Here is a 24,084-nt window from a genome sequence, read left to right on the forward strand (position 1 = left end):
AAACAAATACCTTTAGAAAACCTGAAGAACTATAATGACTTTAAGAAGTACAAGAGAGTCTGGCTTCTTTAAAGCAAAACTGCACACTGGAAACAAAAGAGACAACTTATAAATATTTTATTTACATGAAGCCTCTTTGAGAGGCTAAAAAACTACAACAACGTTGTTTTTAAAGTTATTTTAAGAATAAAACGCTGTGAGCACGAGCACACACGAGGACTGCAGCAAACAGTGTTTTTCGTGGTTTACTTTTTCCTGAGTCTCTTCATGAACGTCACTTCATCTCTGTTCCTGATCCCATAGCTGAAGATATACACAAATGAAAAAAGAAAGGGAGGGGGTGAATGGATAATAAGCGTTATCAACACTGTTAAATAAAGTGCTAACTTGATACACTTACTCTTTAAGCCTCATCTTGTCATCTTCGAGCTTCTCGCCCTGAAATACTAAATGATACGTCCTCCAAACATATCTCCTGGAAACACAGAACACAGGGAAAGAGTAAAAATAAGATTTTTTTTAAACATGCCCTTTTTCATTCTTGTGTTTTTGAGTGTGTTTACCAGCTGATGTGTTTCACGCCGCCTTCACGTTGCTGTTTTAGCTCCATAAATCTGCGAATAGCCTTCTTCAGATCAAGAACCGTAGCATTTTGCACCACCACAATCGCTATGAGGGAAAAAAGCAGTTTGTATGTTTTGGATTTTTCTGATTTTTTTTAATCAGAAGAGTATAAAAGGCTTTGCGAATTTAAAAAGCATGTAAACGGAAAACAAGGCCGCTTCAGCACTTACGCATCACTTCACCGTCTGCTTTCAAGACTCTTACAGTCATCGCCTGGCCGTACTCCAAAGCAATCTGAGAGTTGACCTCCTCCAGAGTCACCTGAAGATAGATATTTTTTCATTTTTTTGTCGGCACATAAATTCACTTGGTCTCAAAAACATGCAGGGAGTTCCTGGATGTTCATAGTTTAGTTTTAGTTTCGCTTATACTTAATGTTTTGATCTATTTAATTTATTTTTGAGTCATACTTCTAAGAACAAAAGCGAACGGTTTTCTTTTTAGCCGCTTCCTAGTTCTTTGAGCCTATATAATATGGAAATTAATTTTTGAGGTTTTTCATTTAGACAAAATAAAAAAAGCAATCTATGCAGCACCAGTTTAGCTGGTGCAGGTAACAGGTCCAACAGGTAATCTGCAAGATTGAATGCAGAGGCAGAGGTCAGATTCCAACACAGCCCTTAGCTGCATGTCTTCCTACGCTCACTGGCTCTCTGCTTTCCTGTCTCTTCGTCACTGCATAACATAATGACAATGAGAAGCCCCCAAATAATGTAAAAAAAAAATTGCATTAAAAATTAACCAATTTATGCTGGTCTTGGGCTTTTATGACATCAGTTGGAGACATTTCCCAGTGGACTGAGTCCTTTTGCTCTGCTGTGAGGAGTCTGCTCTACCAAGGATATTATTGCGAGCAGTTGTTCAGTCAAAGTGTACAGAGGGATACAAAAGGTGGAAAGGAGTGGAAAAGAGAGAAACGCAGTACCTGAGTAAAAAACATCAGCCGAAGCACAGGTTTCTTTTCACACTGTTGAAGCTTTTGTTCGATGTCAGTGAAAATGTGGATGTGTTCAGTCTCACCCTGTATGTCATCTCATCTTGTATTTTTAGACTGTAGGCAAATTAGTTTCTGTGTCTGGCCTTACATAACTGAATTAGATTTTCATGCCCTTAGGATTTTATATTTTGGCACATGTAACACAGGAAATTCCCAACTTTTGGGAAAAATAAAGTCCCCTTGCAGGAATCTGCTCTTTGTTTCAAAGTGCAAGAGAGGAGGCATTGTTAGGCTTTTTATTGCGCAAGCAGCTTGAAGAGCCTGCTGCAGGTCCTGAGAACAACTGGAAATGCTGCGATGTTCCACTTCAGCCTGTGATTTTTAATCTTTTTTACATTTATTTTTATTGCATTTTGTTCTGTATCATTATTATTATTTTTATTATTATTCACTGATCAGACCCCTATAAAATACTGCTATGCCGACGACTTCCAAATTTACTTCCCCCTGAACTTGGATGTCTCTGACCCACTACAACCTTTGTTCAGCTGTCTTCGTGATGTTAAAGTTTGGCTATCAAAAAACTTTCTCACTCTGAATGAAAATAAAACTGAAGTAATTGTCTTTGATAGTCATACCCCTCTGGGTCAGTTAACAGACACCCTTGGTCCTCTTGCCAGCCATCTATCTTGCACGGTAAGAAACCTTGGAGTGTTTTTGGATAGCTCTCTTAAATTGGAGAAGCAAGTGTCCTCAGTGGTAAAAACTAGCTTTTATCAGTTGTGTTTAATATCAAAGGTGAAGCCCTATATTCCTTTAAAAGTACTTGAAAAACGTATTCATGCATTTATCACCTCTAGACTGGACTATTGTAACTCTCTATACATGGGCCTCCAACAATCCTCCCTCTACCGCTTGCAGTTAGTTCAAAATGCTGCTGCACGCTTTCTAACAGGTACTAGAAAGTATGATCATATCACCCCAGTTCTAGCTAATTTGCACTGGCTGCCTGTCAAAAACCGTATAGATTTTAAAATTCTTTTGCTTACTTTTAAAATTTTAAACAATTTGGCACCCAGTTACCTGACTGAACTCCTCCGCTTGTATAACCCCAGGAGGGCACTAAGATCATCTTGCCAGATGCTCATAGAACAACCTAGATCCCAGCTGAAGTCCAGAGGTGATCGGGCCTTTGCAATTGCAGCACCTAGACTCTGGAATAGTCTCCGTGCTTCTATTCGCACTTCTGAGTCTATACATTCTTTTAAATCACGTCTTAAAACTCATTTTTTTACTTTGGCTTTTGGATCAAATTAGTTTTAACTATCATCGGGCCTGTTTTATGTCTTTCACCCTTGATATTTGTTGGTGTGTTTGTTAACTCTTAATTTACGTAAAGCCTTCGATACAATAGATCATTCTTTACTTTTACAGAAGCGTGAAAGGTATGGTTTAAGAGGTGTTATACAATTTTGGTTAAATAGTTACTTGAACAATAGGTTCCAATATATGAGTATTAATAACATGAAATCTAAGCTTAGAAAAGTAACTTGTGGAGTTCCGCAAGGATCTGTTTTGGAACCTAAGTTATTTTTACTTTATATAAATGATATTTGTACAGCCAGTGATACTTTAAAATATGTGATATTTGCTGATGACACAAACTTATTTTGTTCTGGAAAGGACATAAAGAAATGACTGAAAACAGTGGAAAAGAACTCATGAAGTTAAATAGATGGTTTGTATTTAATAAACTATCATTGAATGAAAGTAAAACAAAATTTATGTTATTTGAAGGAAGTAAAAGTAATATTAAAGTAAAACTGAATTTAAATAATGTTGAAATTGAAAGAGTATATGAGACAAAATTTTTAGGAGTAATTATTGATGATAAACTTTGTTGGAAGCCCCACATAGAACATGTGAAACAGAAATTATCCAAGTCTATTTCTATTCTTTATAAAACAAGAGATTCTTTGAATAAGAACTGCCTTTATTTATTGTATACTTCCCTTTGTTTGCCTTTTATGACCTATTGTGCGGAAATTTGGGGGAACACATACAAAACATATTTGGATTCAATTTTTAAATTGCAAAAAAGAGCTATTAGAATAATAAATAAAGTTGGATATAGGGAGTCCACCAACCAGTTTTTTGTAGGATCATCTATGTTAAAATTCATGGACATTATATATTCCAAAACTTTAGAAATGATATATCAAGTGATGAAAAAGAATGTTCCAATTTGTATTTTAAGTATGTTTAAACTAAGAGATGGAAAATATGATTTGAGGTGGTCTTATGTGTTTGAAATACCTAAAGTAAGAACCAGTGTTAAGTATAGATGTGTGTCAGTTATGGGAGTGAAATTATAGAATGGACCTAATGATGAACTGAAGATGTGTTTTTCTTTGTCATTTTTCAGGAAGAATTTAAACATTTGTATCATACAAGGTTATAGAAATTTGGTTTGATGATGTAATTTCTTGATTTATCATTGATTTCTTTTCAAACTGTTATATAACTTATTTATCAACACCATTTATTTTCTAGGTTAAGGATTTGATTATTCCTATGGGGGTAAAGGATAGGATAATTATAAGCCACAAGGCTTCAGCCTATTCCTTTTTGGGTTACTGTTTGATTGAGTACTTTATGTAAATGATAATCTGTTGTTGTTGTTGACCAAAATAAATATTTCACATTCATTTCACATTAATCTCTTGCTGTTTTTTTGCCGATTGTTAAGCACTTTGATCAACCCTGTTGTTTGTAAATGTGCTATATAAATGAATAAACCTGAACCTGAACCTACAGTGTTGAACAACAGGTTGTTACGGCATTTTTGCTAGTTAAGCATGCGTGTTTAAGATTGAAACACCAATCAGACAAAACCAGACACTAGCGTCTTTATACACTCACTGGAAAATTTGGAAGACAAGCCTTTTCAACTTCTACAGATACTTCTACAGATACTTAAACAGCCACGGTAGCAATTAGGCATCGTGAAGATCAAACCAAGAATCAAAGGGATGAAGAAAAGTTACTTTTACAGCAGCATGTTGGCTGGTTTGAGTATTTCAGAAAGTGCTGATCTACTTGGATTTTACCATACAACTATCTCCAGGGTTTACAGAGAAAAAGAGAAAATATCCAGCGAGCGTCAGTTCTCTACGTGAGAACCAGTGATTTGATGAAGCCACAGGTCAGATAAGAATAGCCAGAATGCTTCAGTAACTCCAACAACCGTTTGTTATAAACAAGGTATCAGAAGAGCATCTTTGAACATGCAACACATCAAACTCTGAAGCAGGCATCCTACAACAGCAGAAGACCACACTGGGGGGGGGGGGGGGGGGGGGGGGCGACACTCCTGTCACCTAAAACCAGGAAGGCTAAAATTCACACACTCACTAAAACTGAATAATAGTAGATTGGGAAAATGTTGCCTGGTCTGATGTGTCTTGATTTCTGCTGTCTTGATTTCTGTTGCAATGTGGGGATATTTTCTTTGCACACTTTGGGATGTTTAGTACCAGCCGAGAGTCGATTAAACCCAACAGCCTATATATACCCCCTACTATTGCTGACAATGTCCAACTCTTTATTACCACATGTAGCCATCATCTGAAGGCTGCTTCCAGCAAGATAACAGCATGTTACAAAGCTCAAAACATCTCAAGTTGGTTTCTTTAACACAACAATGAATTCACAGACACCAGATCTCAGTCCAACATAGCACCTTTATGATGGATCAGGATACTAGGAGTGGCCGGTGATTGTATACCAATGGCTTTGTAATAAGTCATTATATGACGTGATGTCTCTTTTGACCATAAATGCAAATCTCTTGTCTGTATGTATGCGATGCACATGCGCATGTTCATGTAGTGTACGGAGCACCTGAATCGGCAGGTCACAGAGCAAAGGATCCTGCACGAGTCGAGCAAGTCCTTCCTCGAAAATATCCAAGATTTCTGAATGAGGAAGAGCGTCCTCATCTTCCTCCTCTTCGCCTTGAGTTGCTGTATGTGTCACATCTTCCTCTTTTACCTCTTCTTCATTCTTCACTGATTGTCCTCCTTCTGCAGCTCCAGCAGCAGCGGTTCCCGCTCTCTGCTCCTCCTCCATCACCGCCAGCTGCTAAATTTACTCAACAGACAAGCAGCTTAACAGGCAGTTTAACAGGCAGTTTGTCGACTTAATTTATAACTTTGGGGAAAATATACTTTTTAATGGAAACTAATTTAACTGGAAGCCAGTGGAAGTAAGTGCGTCCGTCACCAATAATAACCGGGCGAGGAAATGGGGCTTAGAAAACATGGTTCCGCTTAATAAGCCGAACTCTCAATATGGGTGCATCTCATTTTCTCTCCTTCTCTTCCGGTGCTCCACACGCAGCAGTGTTTACAGCTGAGTCCACAGAGTGCTAGTGTTGTTTAATAGTTCAAAATCTAACAGGGTTTTGTTTTTTAAGTACGTGCTAACATGCTTCTTTTCTGTCCAACCTGCGGGAACGTGTTAATCGTCGAGGAAGGGCAGAAGTGCATGAGATTCGCGTGTAACACCTGTCCCTACGTACATAACATCACACGAAAGGTGAGTAACGACGAAATATTTCACATATAATGTATCACATCTTACATTAAGGTTAGCGTGGCTTCTGAGAGCCTCACCTTATCTGTTTAAACCCCTGTAGGTAAATAACAGGAAGTATCCGAAGTTAAAGGAGGTGGATGATGTTCTGGGTGGAGCTGCTGCGTGGGAAAACGTGGACTCAACACCTGGTGAGTGTCATCAAAATAGTTTATGGTGTGGTCTATGTATCTGTTTATAATCGCAAAATTAACTGGTTGAAGAAATATTGTTTTGTTTTTTTAATTAGCTTGAGAGTTAAGTTGTGTCTATCGTCCCGCATTCCTGCTCAAAACACCAATGTCTGCAGTGCCTTTGAGTGGTTTGTAATGCAGTTTTTGACAACTGGATACAGGCTTATTAGCTCAATGTGATTGCTGACAACAAGTATTGTGGGGTCAAAACTCTAAACACACACTTTCATGTCAAAATGAAACTCTTTAAAAGAAGCACTTTTTAAAACAAAGTTATCCAGCCAGCCATCCATCTTCTTCCACTTACCCGTGATGTGTGTGAGCAAGCGTGTGTTTGGATCAACTCAATTTATCAGATTGAAACAAAAACTTCCCACCTGACCATGGACAGATTTTCCTTTAAAACACTGAGGGGAAATATGCACTTCTGAACTGTTGTTAGCATCCAAGTATTCCCATGGATGACAGTAGGGATGTATTTTGTTGTGCCATTTAAAAATGTAATTATTTAGAAAACCACTTGAGCTAGGTCCTTCAGTTTTTCGTTATTTTAGGGTAAATATCTATTAACACTGTCAATATGGACTGTCAAATGTGTAGCTCAAGTTAACAGTCATGTGAAAAACAGAGTTTTCATGTGCAATACTGTGAAAAACAAAGTACATTCTTAATTAAGAGGGTGAGTCCCTGCCAGCTGCTGCTACCTTAACGTTTGGGCACAATGTTGTCACTGTGTCAAACAGAAACTCCTCTGTATATAAATATTCTAGAGTTAAATGTGAGGCTGTCTATCTGACAGATGGTTAAAATTGCATCATTCAACAGCACAATGACCACAAGCACACCACCAAATGACAACAGAATGCCTGAAAAACAAATTGGGCTGTTGCAATATCCCAGCCCAATAAAAACATAACTCTACAGATAGATTAAAGCTCTAAGAAAGACAACTGTAGCTTTTTAACTATCCAGCTTGGATACCTACACTTTATATTATAAAGAATAGAATGTCTTTTTTTTTTTTTGTCTTTTTTTGGTCCACCCTTGATGACATCAACGTGAAAGTCTTCTCCATAAATTCTCTGGAACTAGATATATTTTTCTAATTCCTGATAACCAGGTGGGGTTTGTCAATGATATGATGACTGAGTCACATTTTAGGGAGCCAGCATATGCTAGAGACCTCCACTGAGTAAAAATGCATTTTATACAAACTTTTAATTACAGTGTGTGTCTGTCTATGTTTGTGTTTGTCTTTTCAGAGGATGGTAATTTATATGGCATTTTCGTACATTTCATTTTGTGTTGGCTTGTTTGTTTTAATCATTAGTGAGGTGGCTTTTATACTTCTTGACCGCTGCTGTCTTTGTTAATTTAGGAAGGTTTAGTCTATTATAATGGATACCAGGGATGGAAGAGCTAAAATTAATGTGGGGTTGTTAAGTGTGAGAAAAAGTTTGTCTTTGCATCATTACATTGCCGGACTGCACCCCCTTCAGGGTAGGACGTAAACAACAACCTTTCTGCAGGTTGTTGTTTTCCTGTGAATGGCAACACGGGCAAGAAATTGAAAGAATTAAAGTCCATTACGAGTCATATTCCTTCAATTGGTTACTAAAGAGCATTATTTCTAAATAAAGACCAGATTTCATATTTATTTAACACAAATTACATACTACAGGCTAATACCTCGATAATGTGTAATTTTTCTACTTAAGAAAAACTGAAGTTATTGTATTTGCACTCTGGATGACATTACTTTGGCCTCCAGGTGCTAGTTTGAGAAACCTGGCAGGATGGGTGCTTTAACATCTTTGTCAAAATTAGGAACATCCTGTATCAGTGATGCTACTCCGTGCATTTTTCTATATACTGCATGGCCGAATGGAATTAAATTAAATGAGCCAATCCCAACAGTATTAGTGATTCCACACTGACATGATGCACTTGTCCATTTACAGAAACGTGCCCGAAGTGCGAGCATCCTCGAGCATACTTCATGCAGATTCAGACCAGATCAGCAGACGAACCGATGACCACGTTCTACAAATGCTGCAACGCTCAGTGCGGACATCGATGGAGAGATTGACACCTTTTCACCTATAGCTGTGTTTTTCAGCTTCATTCACAAGCACAGCTGAGAAACATTTATTTTTTTGCTTTACATTTAATATTTAAATAAAATATCCACTTTCACAATTTCAAAATTGAGTTTCCTTCATGACTTTTATTGATAAAATAGTAGCTGTATACAACAGTCAAACAAATCTTTGACTTACATAGTTATACATTTCACAGACATTTAGAGCAATGCAGACCACCAAAATCCACAACAATGGTGTGCGTTACACCGTATTAATATTTCAATGCAATCCTTCATTTCATATTGATTTTCTTACAGAGCTCCGTTAGCCTCAAGGAAAACAAAAACAAATGCACATAGAGTCAGGAACTTGCCAGTGAGAATGACTTGTTTCAATGTGTGACTCGTGCAGACAAACTCTGCGCTTGGTGCATGAGACATCCAGCATGCTGATGGTGGAACAGTATCTGTTGGTGTTAAATTCAGTGGGATCGCAATGTTGGAGTTAATTTGTTATTTAAAGCTTTTTCCTAGCAAAGAGCTCACTATTTAGTATCTGTAATTGTTTTTTTAACATGCCTCTGAGCAATGCAAGTCATCGGGAAAGGCTAATGCTAAGTCAGGGACTCTGTGGGAAGATGGTCCCACCACTGTAATGATAGTGCTGTACGTTAAATTATACATGTTAGCACCTCTCATCAGTGAGAGTGACTTGGAATGACTTTTCAAAATAAATTTACGTTATAACAGAACAAATATAACACACTGTGCCACTAGTAACAATTTTCTGTTTGTTTTGAAATAACTATTTTGAAAATCATCTTAAACGACTCAGACTCAGCATTTGGCCAGCGACAGGACAAATCACTACTGAGATGTTGTGAAGTGTTCGTCCATCAGTAACAGTCGAGCCCTAAGTCTGTCAGCTCTACTTCCATCTACTAAATTCTGAAAAGGTGCCACCATGGTGGGATTCACTCAGCTAACAGCAAACCAAAGTAAAAACCAAATGATGCATAGGTGGTCGCACTTTTTTCCCCCCTAGACAAATGATGCATCTGAGGGGCAAAGGTGAACTTTAACTTAAAGTGCAAATAATGACTCAATCATCAAAATAAAACACCTTTACAGACAGAGGGCACTGATGAGCATTAGCTCAACAGTAAGTCACAGGACATTTTGTGACTACAGCCCAAATTAATAACAAAATATAGCAGGTTAACATAAATCTTGAGACTTTCCCAACAAGTAGATTTAGTAGCTAAATATTATAAATGGTTCATTTTGCTCACATTCAAAAGGGATCGATGATTAAAAGAAAACACTAGACCTGCTGGAACAAAATAATCAGACAAAGGAAAATAAAAGTTCAGTTCTAAATATTAAAATAATGAATTAAATATCTGACATCAAAGTTAAAAATTAACCCGTGTCGGAATACACTTGCTATAGAGCAGGGGTCGGCAACCCTAGGAAGGGTTAACTGATGGCACGACCATAGCTGGTCGTGCCATCAGTTTTTTATTATTATTATTTTTTTTGTTACAGTACAACAATGAAAGGTGGTGGATTGGCCAGATGCTGGCCAGTGTTTAAAAACAACTCAGTTATTTGGTGGTGGCTATGGCGGACCTTCCACAGATTCAGTAACATTAGCAAGTGGTGGAGGCCAGCAGGTGGATGAGAGAAAGGGGAGGCAAGAGGAGAGACCCGAGGCAGCCGCCGGTCCAAGCGTCAGGTGAACTGAACTTCAGGTAAGAAGTTATGACCTGCAGTCTGTCTGGGTCAGATATAAACCAAGTTTAGGTGGAGTTTATTTTCGTTATGCTGACTTTTTACAGTCAGTTACAATAACTCGTACTGCGTGCTAGCTAGCATGACAGAGTTTCTATACAGCTGGGTGGTTGTTTTGATGTTACTGATGTTGAACTTTATTTTATTCACAAGGTTAGTTAGTAGAGTTGCCAACCGTCCCATAAAAAAACGGAATCGTCTCGTATTCAGAGAAAATATTACGCGTTTCGTATTGAGCTGAAAAGGAACACAGTTTGTCCCGGACTTCAGCTACAATGAAAAAGACACAAAGCTGGATTTATTCTGTCGTTATGCTGCAGCTGCCTCTTCTTCTCTCATTCTCTCCCCCTCCCTCTCCTGTTTCTGCTTCAATCATGAAACTGATCAATGATCAGCTGATTGGCTTTTCTCTCTTGTTTATTTATCGCCCATTTTGTGCCAGAAAGAAGAAACCAGCGGATGTCGCGTTAAACAACAGCAGCACATTTAAGCTTGATCAGCTGTTGTTAGAATTTATTTAATATTAATTTCTAGTATCAGCTGATGTTTGCTGGAGCCACAGCTGTAAAAGCTGCTGGTCATGATATCGGTTTGGTTATCTGGTGAGAGGGAAACATGAAGATGAAACCAGGAGATGTCCTTACTGAATCATCAGAGCTGAACAGGTGATGGAGAAACAGGTTTACCTTTTAGGTGACATGAATGAGTTGAAGGGAAGTTATGAACTGTTTCTGAGAGATAAATAACACCAGGATCCTTTTTCTATGTAGCTGACAGCTGGTAACTGTGCAGGGGCGGGTCTAGCAAAGGTTTGCCAGGGGGGCAGGTAGGGCATTAACAGGGAAAGGTGGGCACAAAGAAATACTTTTCTTTCTTATTCTCATTTAAAATGTCTGGCTGTTATTAAATAATTATCTGAATCTTACAACCAAAGTTTTTATCTGATGTAAAGTCAAAAGGAGCTTGCAAAGAAAAGCGTCTGGACTTCTCTAAATTACTTGAAGACGTTTCACCTCTCATCCGAGAAGCTTCTTCAGTTCTAAGGTCAAATGGTGGAGAGTCCCATACACCCTAGTGGGAGTAACCCCCCACAGAGGGACAAAAGGACCCCCTGATGATCCTCTAATCGCCTGAGCCAAGGTGTGAAACTGGGTGTGGGTCCCAATCAGCCAGAGTTTCAGGTGAGTTCATTGTGAAACCTGGCCCCACCTTATCATGCGAATTCCTGAGACCTTAGCCTACTGGTGAGAGGGACGTTGTTAGCTTTCCACATTCCGACACTTCAAAAGCTTCAGCAGCTTTCCGCTCAGCACAGCATCAGCACCACGGAGATACACGGATACATCCGTAGACTCGTGACAGAATTCACAATGCAATTAATGAGCTTTAATGAGCAGCTAGATTTGTCTCACATTAACTGGCTGAGTTAATGCCAGTTAATGCGACATCGAAGCAGCTGGAATCCATATCTGTGTGTGTTCATGGAGCTTGCATTTTCACCTGCTGGACATCACTACCTGACAAGTTTAACTGTCTTCAGAACATTGCAGAGGCCTTATTGACAGTATTTGGCTCTACATATCTGTGTGAGCCGGTTTTCTCCCACACGAAGAGTGTCCTCAGGTAGCCGTCTGAATGCTGGACACTCAGAGACCTTTGTATCTGAGTGGGAGACCAAAGATCACTTTAACATGTGTATCTCTGTATTAACAAAGATGCCACATTGGCTCAGTTTATTTTTCTTATCATTGTTGTGAGGAGACCATAAATAGCATTTGTATTTTCTGTTGTACAGTTCATTTGCTGTTATGGATAAAAAGTGTCTTTTTTTTGTTTCAAAATAGCTGATAACTATTCGCTGATAGCTGCTAACATCTGCGAATAAATATAGAACAAGTGGTTCTATATAGTGTGTAACTGTTAATATAGAGAGTTATTAAATTTATTGCTAATGCAATCATATGGCACACTGACTTCTGAGGAAATTTTAGATAGCACTCGTCATCAGAAAGGTTGCCTACCCCTGCTATAGAGCAAAATTCACAGATGAATTCAAATAAAGTGACATTTTCACAGCGTTCTCTAACAGAGGCAGTTTTTTGTTTTGTTTTTTTCCTTTTTTTATTCACATGCGAAACATCACAAATTTACCTGTGTGCCTCTGAGCGCCTTCACCTGCTGCGCTTAAGTCAGAGAACTGTACATTTCAAATGCATGAGAGAAGTATGCTGAACGGTATATACAGGAAATATGTTGTGAACTAATTAGAAAACTTCACTTACAATTTAAGAGGGCTACACAACACTTTGCAAAAATGTAGAGGGGTGGGGGGGGAGAAGCCTGTCACTACCAGCAGGGGGCACTGTGGGTTTATGTGTGTGCATGTACTTGTCTCTGTGGCATCCAGCTGTCCATGGTTAGCATATACGCTTGTATGTATAAATGTAGCCCTTACAGTAAGGGCAGGTGTGTGTCACATCCTTGAGGTCATCAATCATACAGGGAATCAAGCAGCAGCCGAGATCACAGCTGTGAACGAGGAGCAGACAGACAGAAGATGAAGCGAAAATCAAACACCTGCTCATGATTGTACACGTTACGTACATTAAGCTCTCACAAAACAGTCACTGGGTCAAGAACATGGCAACACAGAAGCATGAAAAATACACCATCTGCTTATCTGCTCCAATCAGCACTTATGCAAAAGTTGAAGGTCACAGATGCCACAGTATACTGTTGTGCAAAATTTAAGATAGACACGATTAACAAGTTACTAAGTCAAGAACATATTATTGAAACACCATCTGTCTGAATGTTCAGGTAATATTTTATCTTCCAAAGTCCTTAAAAGGTGAGCTGGGAAGTAATGGACGCTATAGGGTATTTTATTTTATTTATATACTGCCAAATTACAACAACTGTTGTCTCAAGGTGTTTTATATTGGAAGGTAAAGTCCCTACAATAATCAAACGACAGCCTTCACTGTGGTGAATGTGGAAAGTAAAAACAGCTCCCTTTTAAAAGAAACCTGACAGAACCTCCAACCAGTCGTGGCAGGTAGCTGCCCCTCCTTGAGTCTGGGTATGCCAGAGGTTTTTTCCTGTTAAAAGGAAGTTTTTCCTTCCCACTGCTGACAAGTGTTTGCTCATGGGGGGGTTGTCTGATTGTTGTTTTTTTCTCTCTATTGTTGTGGGATCTTTACCTTAGAATAAAAGTGCTTTATTTGAGTATTTGCTGCTATATGAATAAAAGTGAAGTCTTTCACATTCCCTAACATGCTCAACTATGGACAAACCTGGGCGTGTCTGAGAGCAAGAGCACATGTGAGACTCCAGTGACAATTTAGTATCCAATAAGGGAGCTACTTCAACAACTTCCAACAAATGCAAAGCATTCTGAAAACTAGTAATAGTTAATCTAGCTAAAGCTGGAAACAACTTTCTTTTTTTACTATTTGAATCAAAAAAACAAAAAAAAAACAACCTCCCACCAATGAGCATAACCAGGCCACAAAGTATGAGACACTAGCAGCTGGTGATGTGTGACCTTTGTGTGACATATTTTTCAGCGTTATTATGTGCTGAAAAATATGTCACACATATATTATGTACAATATTCTGCAGTCTCCTGACAAGTTAAATGGTCAAGTTACTTTAGTTTTGTTGAAGTGTTGAGTAAACGTATAAAATAATTGCTTAACTTTCCAAAACACTACCTAGGCTACTTAATGCATCTAGTGTCAATAAAGTGAAACTTTGAATTAGAAAGTGTCTCATCAAGTAAATTAGCTCAATGGAAATGCAGCAATATAACAACAATCAGTATTCTGTGATAATGACCGTTTTATATTGTCAGATATATGATTCTTGCAGATTTTCTTGACATAATTTATCATCCAGCTCTAGTTCTGTGTATTTAAAACTACTGTCACTTTTAGGCATTACTCATGTGTAAAAACAGCGAAAACCCACCACCAGATGTCTTTTCCAGGACCTACTTACCCTACAAAGAAGCAGAAGAGGCAGAAGAGTGTGTTCATGAGGCCGATGTCGTGGGAGATGCGGGTGACGATAGCCTGCTGACAGTGCGGACACACAGTCTGCACTGGTGAAGTCTGAAACATTTCACCCTGCAGAACGGTCACAGTGGTGGCTGCTCCTGGAGGAGCCAGGACGGTCGCTGTGTGACCTCCCATGTGGACAAAGTGACCAGGACCTGGGCCCATCTGTCCTGGCATCGGTTGAGGAAAGTGACCAGGTGGTGGTGGGTAGTGGCCACCTGCATTTAGACAAACCAATGAGAGTGGGCGAGCACAAGAACAGCAGTCATGATATTTAAGAAGATGAACCATAGCCTCAACAGTGACGTGAGCCAAAAGGAAAAATAGATTTACAAGCCAGTGAGCAATAAAATACTCTTTTTAGCTCTTTTACATTTCCACATTATTAATTCAATTTTCTGGTTTCTACCAAACTAAACTGAAGCCAAATAAACTATTTTCAAGTAATGAAAGTTAACAAGCTGAAGTGTGTGTGTGGGGGGGGGGGTGTACAGCTATTGCAGTTTGTACTGTGCATAGCTGTACACCATGTCGGGTCCAGAACCATGAACACTAACATGCCCTGACAGCTTTAGAAGACAGTCACATATTGTGGGAGTATGATGCTTCATTTCCTTATCTATATATGCAGATAGTCTGTCGCACCTTGTGGTGGTGGAGGCATAGGCATGGGCATTGGCATGGGCCCTTCCCCAGGGACATGTGGTGGTAGGAAGCCTGGCTGTGTGGCCTCATAGGGTGGTGGACCATAGTCTGGAGGTAGGGGTTGTCCCTGTGGAGGACCAGTCCTTACCGCTTCTGAAATACAGCACACATTAAAAAGATGGCACTGGAGATAGCCCCGCACAAGTCTGACACAACAAACTGAAGTTTGTGGTCTGAAATAAATAACTGCAGTAGTACACGGCTGCAAGTGCATGACAACATGGGTGTTCACTTCACTGGTCATCTATGAAGCTTTCAAAGGTGAGACCATTATTTGCTGTGATTTACATTTACTGTTCTTCATCAATCTAGCAAATATTACAATGAAGTCTCTCAAGCTCAGTGAGTGCCCAAATTTCTCACATCAACTGTAGGGAAGTGGTCAAACTGCTTTTGAATTATCTCAATGCACTCAAGAACTTCTCTTTTTCATTGGTTAGTATATCAGAGTAGGTAGGCTCCATAATGAGACCAAGCTGTAATAACTTAGAACTGAGTCAGACTGATATTACAAAAGGTACATTTTGACTAAATTATTCAAATCAGACTGGATTTAAAATGAGCAAATTACAATTTTTTTCAACAGTTAAAACGGCCGCAGATGTACTTCCTCTTGAACTGAGGAAGTTTACCGAATCACTCACACTGAATGTAGAACATATGTCACCACCAGTACCACTACTGTAACATTCACAATCCTGTGTGTTCAGCTTTATTACCAGGTTGTCCATTTTTCTCCTGGATGAGGGGCGCACTGGGACCTCCGGGGTACGGAGGGGGAGGATCGCTGGACATACTGGCCGGATGTCTGAACTAGCAAATGGGTCGGACACGTGAGCTCCACTCACAACTCGACAGGTTGACTTCCCCCCCTGTGAGGAATAAAAAATGAGCACAGTTTGAGTCCCCTGGCTCATTACTCTCTGACACAGTCATAAAATGTTCCATCAACAGTCAGAGAGGCTAATGAAGGAGCTGATGTAACTGCTGATGTCAGTCTGCACATACTGTACCATAAGTTTCAGGGGAATTGAAAGATAGAGGTTTTAAGACATCTTAACGCTGGCAGTGTTAATCACATTTTCTTGGTTTATAGGAATACTGCCTGGCAATAAAACAGAAGTAAAAGCAAAACTGTTCATTTGAACATGAAAACAATATCATGATGGGTTTACATTTCATTTGCAACTAAAACCAAATTATTCAATTGCAGTCTTATAAACCAAGATAAAGCAGTAAAAACCATAAGATGACCAGAGTAAGTGTGATTACTGTGTGAAAACCTGGATGATCTTGAGTGCAGTAAAGAATGGTAAATGGACTGGTTCTTATATAGTGCTTTTCTACTCCGAGCGCTCAAAGTGCTTTATACATTCACCGATTCATGCCCAAGGATATTTGGCAGGAACCAACCTTCCGATTACCAGATGACCTGCTCTACACCTCCTGAGTGACAGCCACCAGTTAAGAAGAAGCCTTTAGCAAAAGCAATTCCAGGGAAGGCCTGGATTAAATGAAGAATGAAATGAACTGCTAGGTGTGAAAACTTCAACAGCAATACAATCGTGAGCTCCTCCATCCTTCCCCGGTGCTCAGGTTTCGGCAGGAAGCACCTCTTCTCTCTGCTTAAATAATGCAAATGGTGTCTGAATGTAAGGTGCAACAAATGCCTCGGAGAAGAACAACAATTTTGGGGGGAGATTTAAAAGTATGTATGTCCAGTGATGACAACTCCAAAGCACTAAGGCACAAGCAAAACCAAAGACTGTGTTATTGTATGGTGCTATAATTTGTTCTAAGGAAACACATCATTTGCATTTTCCACCTGTTAGGTCAGAGAAGTGAAAGTACTAACACAGAAAGAAGCAGGCTCTCACATCTATACATGAACCTCTACATACTTGAAAATATGTGTAATAGACTACACTACTGTTAATACAACAGACCCCTTAATTTTAAAGACTCTAAACGAAGTCTTTCTGATGAGGGAATGTCTACAAAACAGTCATGGTTTTTCCTAAATCTGGCTAAACATGTTTTAGCCTTCTGACAGGACTGCAATAAAAAAGCTGTTTATAACAATGGGCAAAAAAAATGCCAAAATTGAGACTTCTTTTAAGTACGTTATACAGATACTATGCCTCTACTAAATGTGGACGAATCGTGTAGGCCTGTTTTGAAACAGCACTGGCACGCCAACACCTCTGATCCAAAGATGTCTGTGTAAGATTGATTATAATATTTTAATTCTCACATAAACGGTGGCAAGTCCATAAAGTACCACTGGAATCTAGTACAAACAAAACCCACTGAAAAAAACTTCCTCCATCTGTTTTAGTCAAATGTGAACTGACTTCTTAAATATGTGAGCTTATCTGGAGAGGAAAAGAAAGGTGCTGCTACACAGAGACGAGTATACAGACAAAGGAGGTTTGTGTGGACTAGATCATTCCTCGCCGACCAAAGAAAGTGTTGAAATGTCTCTAGACTTCAGTTTGTTTTGATGTTGAAATGTCACTACCCTATATTTTTAAACTATGGGAGACCTTTTTATTCAAACTGATATAAACAGAAATGCCCACAAAATAAATAAAGATTGACTTTAAAGACCAGCGGTGCAAATTTTGAGCCTGTCCCAGTGATCTCCTGATATCATTTCAGCACATTCCTCAGTTATATTAAGGTGTTCAAAGCATATGATGCTAAAGAAGGTGTTTGCTAAGTGCAGAGGAGAAAAATAACAAAAGAAATTAAACTGCAGAAAAATTCTCCTTTGCCAGTTAGTCTTGTTAGCTGGGGTTTCAAATGTACCAAAATTGTATGTCTGTTTATTAACACATTATTTATCAAAAACATACATGCACACTAGTCGCTGTCAAATCAATAGCACAGATTAATTTCCGTTAGCAAATAAATACACTTATGTGCACAGCAAACCTCAAATGATTCTTTCTGAGTCAGAAACAAACCTCAATGCTAATACTAAATATGCTACAAACCCTACCTATTAAATGTAGGTCAATTATGTTAACTGACTCAGTGATGTTTCTTTGGGCTGAAAGCTGACTAACCAATGTGCTCATGTATCAATTTCTATAATGGCATCTACACTTATAAGCAGCAACAATAACAAGCTCCCCTAATAGAGCCACAACATACACTCCTGTATTTTGAGGCTGCATGCTAGCACTGGTGTAGTTCAGTCAGTTTGACATTTCTCTTTTCTCAATGTATTAAGGTGTTTTTTTGTGTATGTTTGTCTGTTTAGGTATTTTTTACAAGAAATACCAGACCTTACTTACTAGGGTATTTTACCATGGTAACGTATGCTGCAAACCTAACCTGCCTTGAACTAGGCTAAATTGCAGATTAGAGATCAACAGGTATGAAATGACTGCTGACAGACCAATGAGTTCTAGTGAAAACAAGGTCACCATTCCCAGAAGATCCCTTGGACATCTGTGCACAGACAGTTGAAGTGTCTAAAGTCTTTGATTTTCCTTGACAAGCAACAGCATTATTTTACCTTTGGTATTTTTTTCCTGCTGGCTGCAAGCAATTTCACAACAGTTTTAATGTACTCTGAGCACTAATGATCATATTTGATACTTCCTAAAGTTGTATCAAATTTGCACTAATTTGGCCTAATTTTCAGTTCAGCCTTTGTTATGTGTTTAATCCTTCATATTTTTCTTTTTTTTTTTATCTTCCTATGTAAAGTCAGCCGTTTTGCAGCAAGTACACTTAGGTAAAACTGTGATTGGTCAGATACTGTTAGCAGCACCACTTTTTAAGCTGACTCAACTTGATAACCAGCTGTGACCTCTTACCGGTACTCTGATTGCCAATGTTTGAATCAAGAGAATGAAAAAAAAAAAAAAAAACTGGGTGTGTTAAACTTGCTTTGTAATAAAGGGCTAATACTACTGCTACTACTACTATTACTAATAGTTTTACCTGATATGACTGAAATTAGGGATTCCTCCAGAGAAGCCTGAGATCTGCCACACCCTGTAATATGAGCAAAATTCACCATTATTATTATTATTTTTATTATTAAAAATGTACAAGTTAAAAGAGTACATTATTAAGCCAACACTGTTATTAAAATTTACACTAAAATTTACAAAAACAAGTCAGTCTTTAGCAGTGAACTGAAATAAGACACTGCTGCTTACAATGCTGTAAGCCATTAATGAAACTGTTGTAAATAACTTGTTAACCTATAATATGTCACAAGCCTGTACATACTTATAGTTATAGCATATTCATAACATATCTTCACACCGTGTACATTGTAACATACCCATAATAGACCCATATTTTGTACCCTCCTACCTATAATAGACCAATTTTTGTAATATATCTATTGCCAAAGCACTTCTGGATAGATGCAAACTGCATTTCGTTGCCTTGTACTTGTGACATGTGCAATGACAATAAAGCTGAATTCTATTCTATTCTAAGATAAAAGCTGCAATCAGTTTTGCCAAAGTCACTTTTATATGCCCTTTACTTATCCGAGTTAAAAGTCTAATTAAGATTATAAACGTCTTTGTTAAGAGCAATTTTGCCAACAGGGCAGCAGAAATGACAACAAATATAACACAGTAGTTCTATGAAGACATTTGAAGTGGCCTGAAAGGATGGTTTGATTAGCATTTAGAATACACTGAAAATACAAATAATGTCATAAAGATACTTGCATAACAGCTATTTTTTTAATTAACTATATAACCCGTTTGTAAATCCTGTTGACTACAGCCCATTTACCGATATAAACAATGATAATGGTCATTTAAAAAAAAAACGATTCAAACGTTAACTATCACTTCCTCAGGTTGGTAATTTCACAACCAACGAGAAGAAATAACTATATTATAACTAATATATACATATATGTGTGTCTGTATGTGTGTGTATGTGTTTCTTTTTTTAAGGCTGAAATTTGGATTCTTCTTGTGTCCAGAGCAAACAAAAAACAAAAGTGAAAAGAAAACTTATACGTGATCGCAATAACAAGTACTAACTTCGGTGCCTCCACAAACCAAATATCTAAGTTTACTGAGTGTAACTGCTCCCAACTTATTGCGACAGTTTTCCCAGATAAGCAACTAGCCAGCTAGCTGGTGTTTTTTAATAATCCTGTATCGGATAATCCTGCTCAAATCTACTTGCACAACTAACCATGAATAACTTAGTTACGTAAGTGAGGCCAGAGGAAGCCAGCGGCGATGTTAATTTAAATTGGTGCTTGGATTTAATACATGTGGTAGGGTAGCTAGCTAACTGAGAGGCAATGCGGAGTGATGTGAACGGTAAAATAAGCCGTTGCATTCGTTATTTCTACAACATCTCTGCAATTTTAAAAAAAATACGAAAAAGAAAGAAAGAAAGGAAACCCGTGAAGGACAGCCGGCAGGGAGTGTTTTCCTGTCAGCCGTTGAGGTCATCTTAAAGACAGCGATGTGTTTGTTTAGTTAAAGCATGTCTGTTTGGGTAGCAGTGGTTAGCTGGCTATAGCTAGCGTCGCCATTCGTGACACAGAAACGACCTCGTAAAAAGAAAAAAAAAGAGATGCGGACAGAAACGGTTAAGGAGTGAAGACCCGGAGGGCTGTGGAGAAGAAAACCGTCTCCGGTCACGACTCTTTAACGGGGCAACTGTCAGTATGCTGAATGCCAGATTACCTGGTTGTAGATGAGACGCCAGCCCGCTGCGTGAAGTTGCTTGACGTTAGCAGCTCCGTCCCTCCTGAGGAGAGTCAACACCCGTCGAGATGGATTTACACCTGACGTCATTAATCAGGAGTTACAAGAGCTGCTGCTCAAAACTTCTACGTCACATTCCGCTCGTTTCCTTTTGTTTAAGTAAAATACGAATTAACTTCTTATCCTGTAAATAACACGACAAAAATAAAACTATATTAAACAATAGCATGTAAACAACCATTACTTTTTTACATTTTTATTATATAATTATTTAGAGCATTAAATATGATTACAATATTTTTACGACATCGCATACTTTAGAAAGTGGAACTCCAGCATTATATTCATTGTTTATATGTATTAGTCAAAGCCTATATAGCTTTTTTGTGTGATTTGGAGATCAATCTACCGCTTGCCAGAAGATTCCAGTTGAAACTAATAGCTGACCTTCGAGTGTTTAAAATCGTTGTTTACTGGCCTCCTGCGGTCGAACTGGAGAACTGCAACGTTAGTCAATTAGTCAACGTAGACAATGTTAGTGTCAGTGAAGGCATAATGGAAAGACAATGGCAATGCTGTAAAAAAATAAATAAATAAACCGCACCATTGTTGTTTAGTGAGCTAGTCTTTTTTATTATGAATTATATATTCAACATCATATTTATTATGTTTTAGCTTTATTATTCTGTCGCCAGCTATTCAGAGTCAGAGCTGGCCCAAGGTGCCTAGACCATCACCTCCAACCAACCCTCAGCACTACAAATATTAACTTTAGTTAATAGTGCTAATAGTAGTCCTTGCTTAACCATTTCTGCCTTGTACAATAACCATTATCATAACCATTCCTGTACCATAACCATTATTATTATTGTTGTTGTTGTTATAGATTATCGTTATGGTGGCTTATTAGTGTGGTGAGAGGTAATTAAATAAACCCTGCAGACAATGAATTTATGAAGTATAAATTTAAACATAAAATATAAGGATATCTGTGTACAGTCTCACAGTTTTATCAATATGTCTCTAAGTTTTGTGTTTGAACACATTAAAGAAATGCTGACAAAAAGTGATTTTTATATATCACATCATTACGCATTTAATCTAATTTACCCTAATGCATTTTTAATACACTTTTATTGGGCCCAACCAAGGTACTGTAATTTTAGGGTTACAGTTTCATAAACATTTAAAGATCTGGACATATATATATTTAAACTTCCAAATATATATAGAGATAGACTGATTACACTATTCACTAGGGCAGGGCAATATGGCCAAAAATATTTATCACAATATACATTTGAAAATTTGCAATAACAATATAACTGACAATATAATTGACGCGAGACAAAATACTTTACAACTCCCAACTTTATTAGTGCAAAAAAAGAAAAAAAAAACATCAATGTATTTTCACTTAAACAAGCAGCTGTTTAAGTGAAAATTTAACAGTGAAAATACAAATTCCTTGCTGGCAGTTTAACCAAAAGGCATTTCCAGTGAAAATGGGCTGACATATCCTGAGCATAACCATGTATAATATCCACAAAACTTAAAAAGAGGTTATACACACACACACAATATGGTAATATTATGTTGGACTACGATAGCCATAATGCTCTGACAATCCATCAAGCGGTGCGGGTTTGTAGCTTAGCAAAGTCGTACTAAAACTTTTTTTTTTTTTTTTGAGCACCAGTGTACCACACAAAATCGTTTCGAGGTCAGTAAGCACAACCAGAATTCATACATAAGAATTATAAGGGGCAGTGTCAATTTTTTCAGAAAATCAAAGGATTTAAAGAGCAACTTATTTTCCCAAAACCACGGTAATAACAACGGCCCGCTAGCATGCTCTAGCAAAAATTGTGCTTTGGTGTGTATCTGACGGACAAAAGCCAAACCAGTTCCACACCACTGAAGTTGCACCATTTTAACAAACCAATTCTGGTTCATCTGTTTCATTCAACGCCCTTCTCATTCTCGGTCATTATGCTTTTTCTGCCATGTGCGTATGAAAACAAAGGCACTGCACATGCGCGTTTTACCCATATTGTATCGCGATATTTATCGTTGCCTAACATTATATCGGTATTACCGTGAAAGGTATGATATGGCCCAGCCCTACTATTCACTATTATTCTGCTGTGCTTTGATCTTTTATGACCTCTGATGTCCTTTAGCACCAAAAAGGTTGAGAACTGAACCAGCTTGTATCATTTCTGTACTATGCTACATTCTTGTAGAGGTCTGTCTGTGTATCAGATAGTTACAACAAGATGTGGTAGAAGATGAAGCAAGTGGAAATATCAAGGAAAATTAAAGTTGCTCTGACAGTGGTGAAAAATATGAGGAGAAGAGAGAGTGTGTTTAAAGATAAAGTCAATGTATTCTCTTTTTCTTATATAAATCAGGGTTGCACTGAAGGTGGAGCCTATCCCAGTTGTCACAGGGCAACAGGTGATATTATATAAAGCTCTGAATAGGAAATTACTATATATGAACCAGTCCATTTAACTTGCAAATTCCATCTATCTATCCATCCATTTTCTTCCACTTATGGGGGCAGCAGCCTAATCGGAGAATGCCAGACCTCCCTCTCCCCGGCCACCTCCTTAAGCCTTTCCAGTGCACCACCACTCAGTTCAGTTCAATTCAATTTTATTTATATAACGCCAAATCACAACAACAGTCGCCTCAAGGCGCTTTTGAATTGTAAGGTAGACCCTACAATAAACCTAAATATACCTAAATCTTTCAGCTTGGGGCAGGAAGTTGTCCCTGACCTAGAGTGGTGACTCCATCCTTTTTCCAGCTGAGGACCAAATTATGAACAGAATGTGTGATAAAGGGCAGCCCTGGTGGACTCCAACACCCACCAGAAACAGTATGCAGACAAAAGCTCATGCAACGGTTGAATAATGATCGAATGGCCTGACACCCCATACTCCGGAACACCTCCCATAAGACACTTCGAGGGAAACCCATGTAGACTGGTTGGGCAATCTCCCATGCCCTCTCAAGTATCCTAAAGAGGGTGAAGCTGGTTCAGTGTTCTGCGACCGGGACAAAAACTGCATTGTTCCTCCTGTATCTGAGGTTTGACTAACGGATGGGCTCTCCTTTCGAGCACCCTGGCAAGACTTTCTTGGGGAGGCTGAGGAGTGTGATCCTCCTATAGTTGGAACACACCCTCCGGTCCCCTTTCTTGAAGATAGGAACCACCACCCAGGTCTGGTAATCAGGAGTTACAACCCCTGATCTCCACACAACATTGTAGAGGTGTGCCGACCAAGACAGCTCAACAACAGCTAGAGCCTTCAGGAACCCAGGCCTAACC

At 38.6% G+C, this 24,084-nt stretch overlaps 3 protein-coding genes across 3 annotated transcripts; 1 reads left to right on the forward strand and 2 right to left on the reverse strand.

Moving 5' to 3' along the window:
* Positions 1 to 102: 102 nt before the first annotated feature.
* On the reverse strand, positions 103 to 5,864 carry snrnp25 (small nuclear ribonucleoprotein 25). The gene is made up of 5 exons (XM_080905951.1): positions 5,465 to 5,864; positions 795 to 885; positions 564 to 669; positions 401 to 475; positions 103 to 303 (listed from the first exon to the last, which is right to left on the reverse strand). The coding sequence occupies exons 1-5, from the start codon at positions 5,690 to 5,692 to the stop codon at positions 246 to 248; spliced, it is 558 nt and encodes a 185-aa protein (XP_080762077.1). The 5' UTR covers positions 5,693 to 5,864; the 3' UTR covers positions 103 to 245.
* A 43-nt stretch (positions 5,865 to 5,907) lies between these two features.
* Positions 5,908 to 8,597, forward strand: polr3k (polymerase (RNA) III (DNA directed) polypeptide K). Its single transcript, XM_080905952.1, has 3 exons — positions 5,908 to 6,160; positions 6,261 to 6,348; positions 8,352 to 8,597. Exons 1-3 carry the CDS (start codon positions 6,050 to 6,052, stop codon positions 8,477 to 8,479), a joined length of 327 nt encoding a protein of 108 aa, XP_080762078.1. The 5' UTR covers positions 5,908 to 6,049; the 3' UTR covers positions 8,480 to 8,597.
* A 705-nt stretch (positions 8,598 to 9,302) lies between these two features.
* On the reverse strand, positions 9,303 to 20,828 carry cdip1 (cell death-inducing p53 target 1). The gene is made up of 6 exons (XM_080905949.1): positions 20,724 to 20,828; positions 18,991 to 19,044; positions 15,753 to 15,905; positions 14,974 to 15,126; positions 14,270 to 14,546; positions 9,303 to 12,796 (listed from the first exon to the last, which is right to left on the reverse strand). Exons 3-6 carry the CDS (start codon positions 15,826 to 15,828, stop codon positions 12,685 to 12,687), a joined length of 618 nt encoding a protein of 205 aa, XP_080762075.1. The 5' UTR covers positions 15,829 to 15,905; positions 18,991 to 19,044; positions 20,724 to 20,828; the 3' UTR covers positions 9,303 to 12,684.
* Between the last annotated feature and the right edge of the window lie 3,256 nt (positions 20,829 to 24,084).

The sequence above is a fragment of the Rhamphochromis sp. 'chilingali' genome, assembly GCF_963969265.1.
Source record: "Rhamphochromis sp. 'chilingali' genome assembly, chromosome: 15".
Classification (NCBI taxonomy): Eukaryota; Metazoa; Chordata; class Actinopteri; order Cichliformes; family Cichlidae; genus Rhamphochromis; species Rhamphochromis sp. 'chilingali'.

Excerpts from the sequence above, each read along its gene's own strand:
- polr3k (XM_080905952.1), top strand. The coding sequence starts at position 6,050 with ATGCTTCTTTTCTGTCCAACCTGCGGGAACGTGTTAATCGTCGAGGAA. Across the intron at positions 6,161-6,260 it reads TACATAACATCACACGAAAG|GTAAATAACAGGAAGTATCC; the intron begins GTGAGTAACGAC and ends AAACCCCTGTAG. Across the intron at positions 6,349-8,351 it reads AAACGTGGACTCAACACCTG|AAACGTGCCCGAAGTGCGAG; the intron begins GTGAGTGTCATC and ends GTCCATTTACAG.
- cdip1 (XM_080905949.1), bottom strand. The coding sequence starts at position 15,828 with ATGTCCAGCGATCCTCCCCCTCCGTACCCCGGAGGTCCCAGTGCGCCC. Across the intron at positions 15,127-15,752 it reads GGAGAAAAATGGACAACCTG|AAGCGGTAAGGACTGGTCCT; the intron begins GTAATAAAGCTG and ends GCTGTATTTCAG. Across the intron at positions 12,797-14,269 it reads CTCTTCTGCTTCTTTGTAGG|CTGTGATCTCGGCTGCTGCT; the intron begins GTAAGTAGGTCC and ends CCTCGTTCACAG.
- snrnp25 (XM_080905951.1), bottom strand. The coding sequence starts at position 5,692 with ATGGAGGAGGAGCAGAGAGCGGGAACCGCTGCTGCTGGAGCTGCAGAA. Across the intron at positions 476-563 it reads GGCGTGAAACACATCAGCTG|GAGATATGTTTGGAGGACGT; the intron begins GTAAACACACTC and ends CTGTGTTTCCAG. Across the intron at positions 304-400 it reads GACAAGATGAGGCTTAAAGA|CTATGGGATCAGGAACAGAG; the intron begins GTAAGTGTATCA and ends GTATATCTTCAG.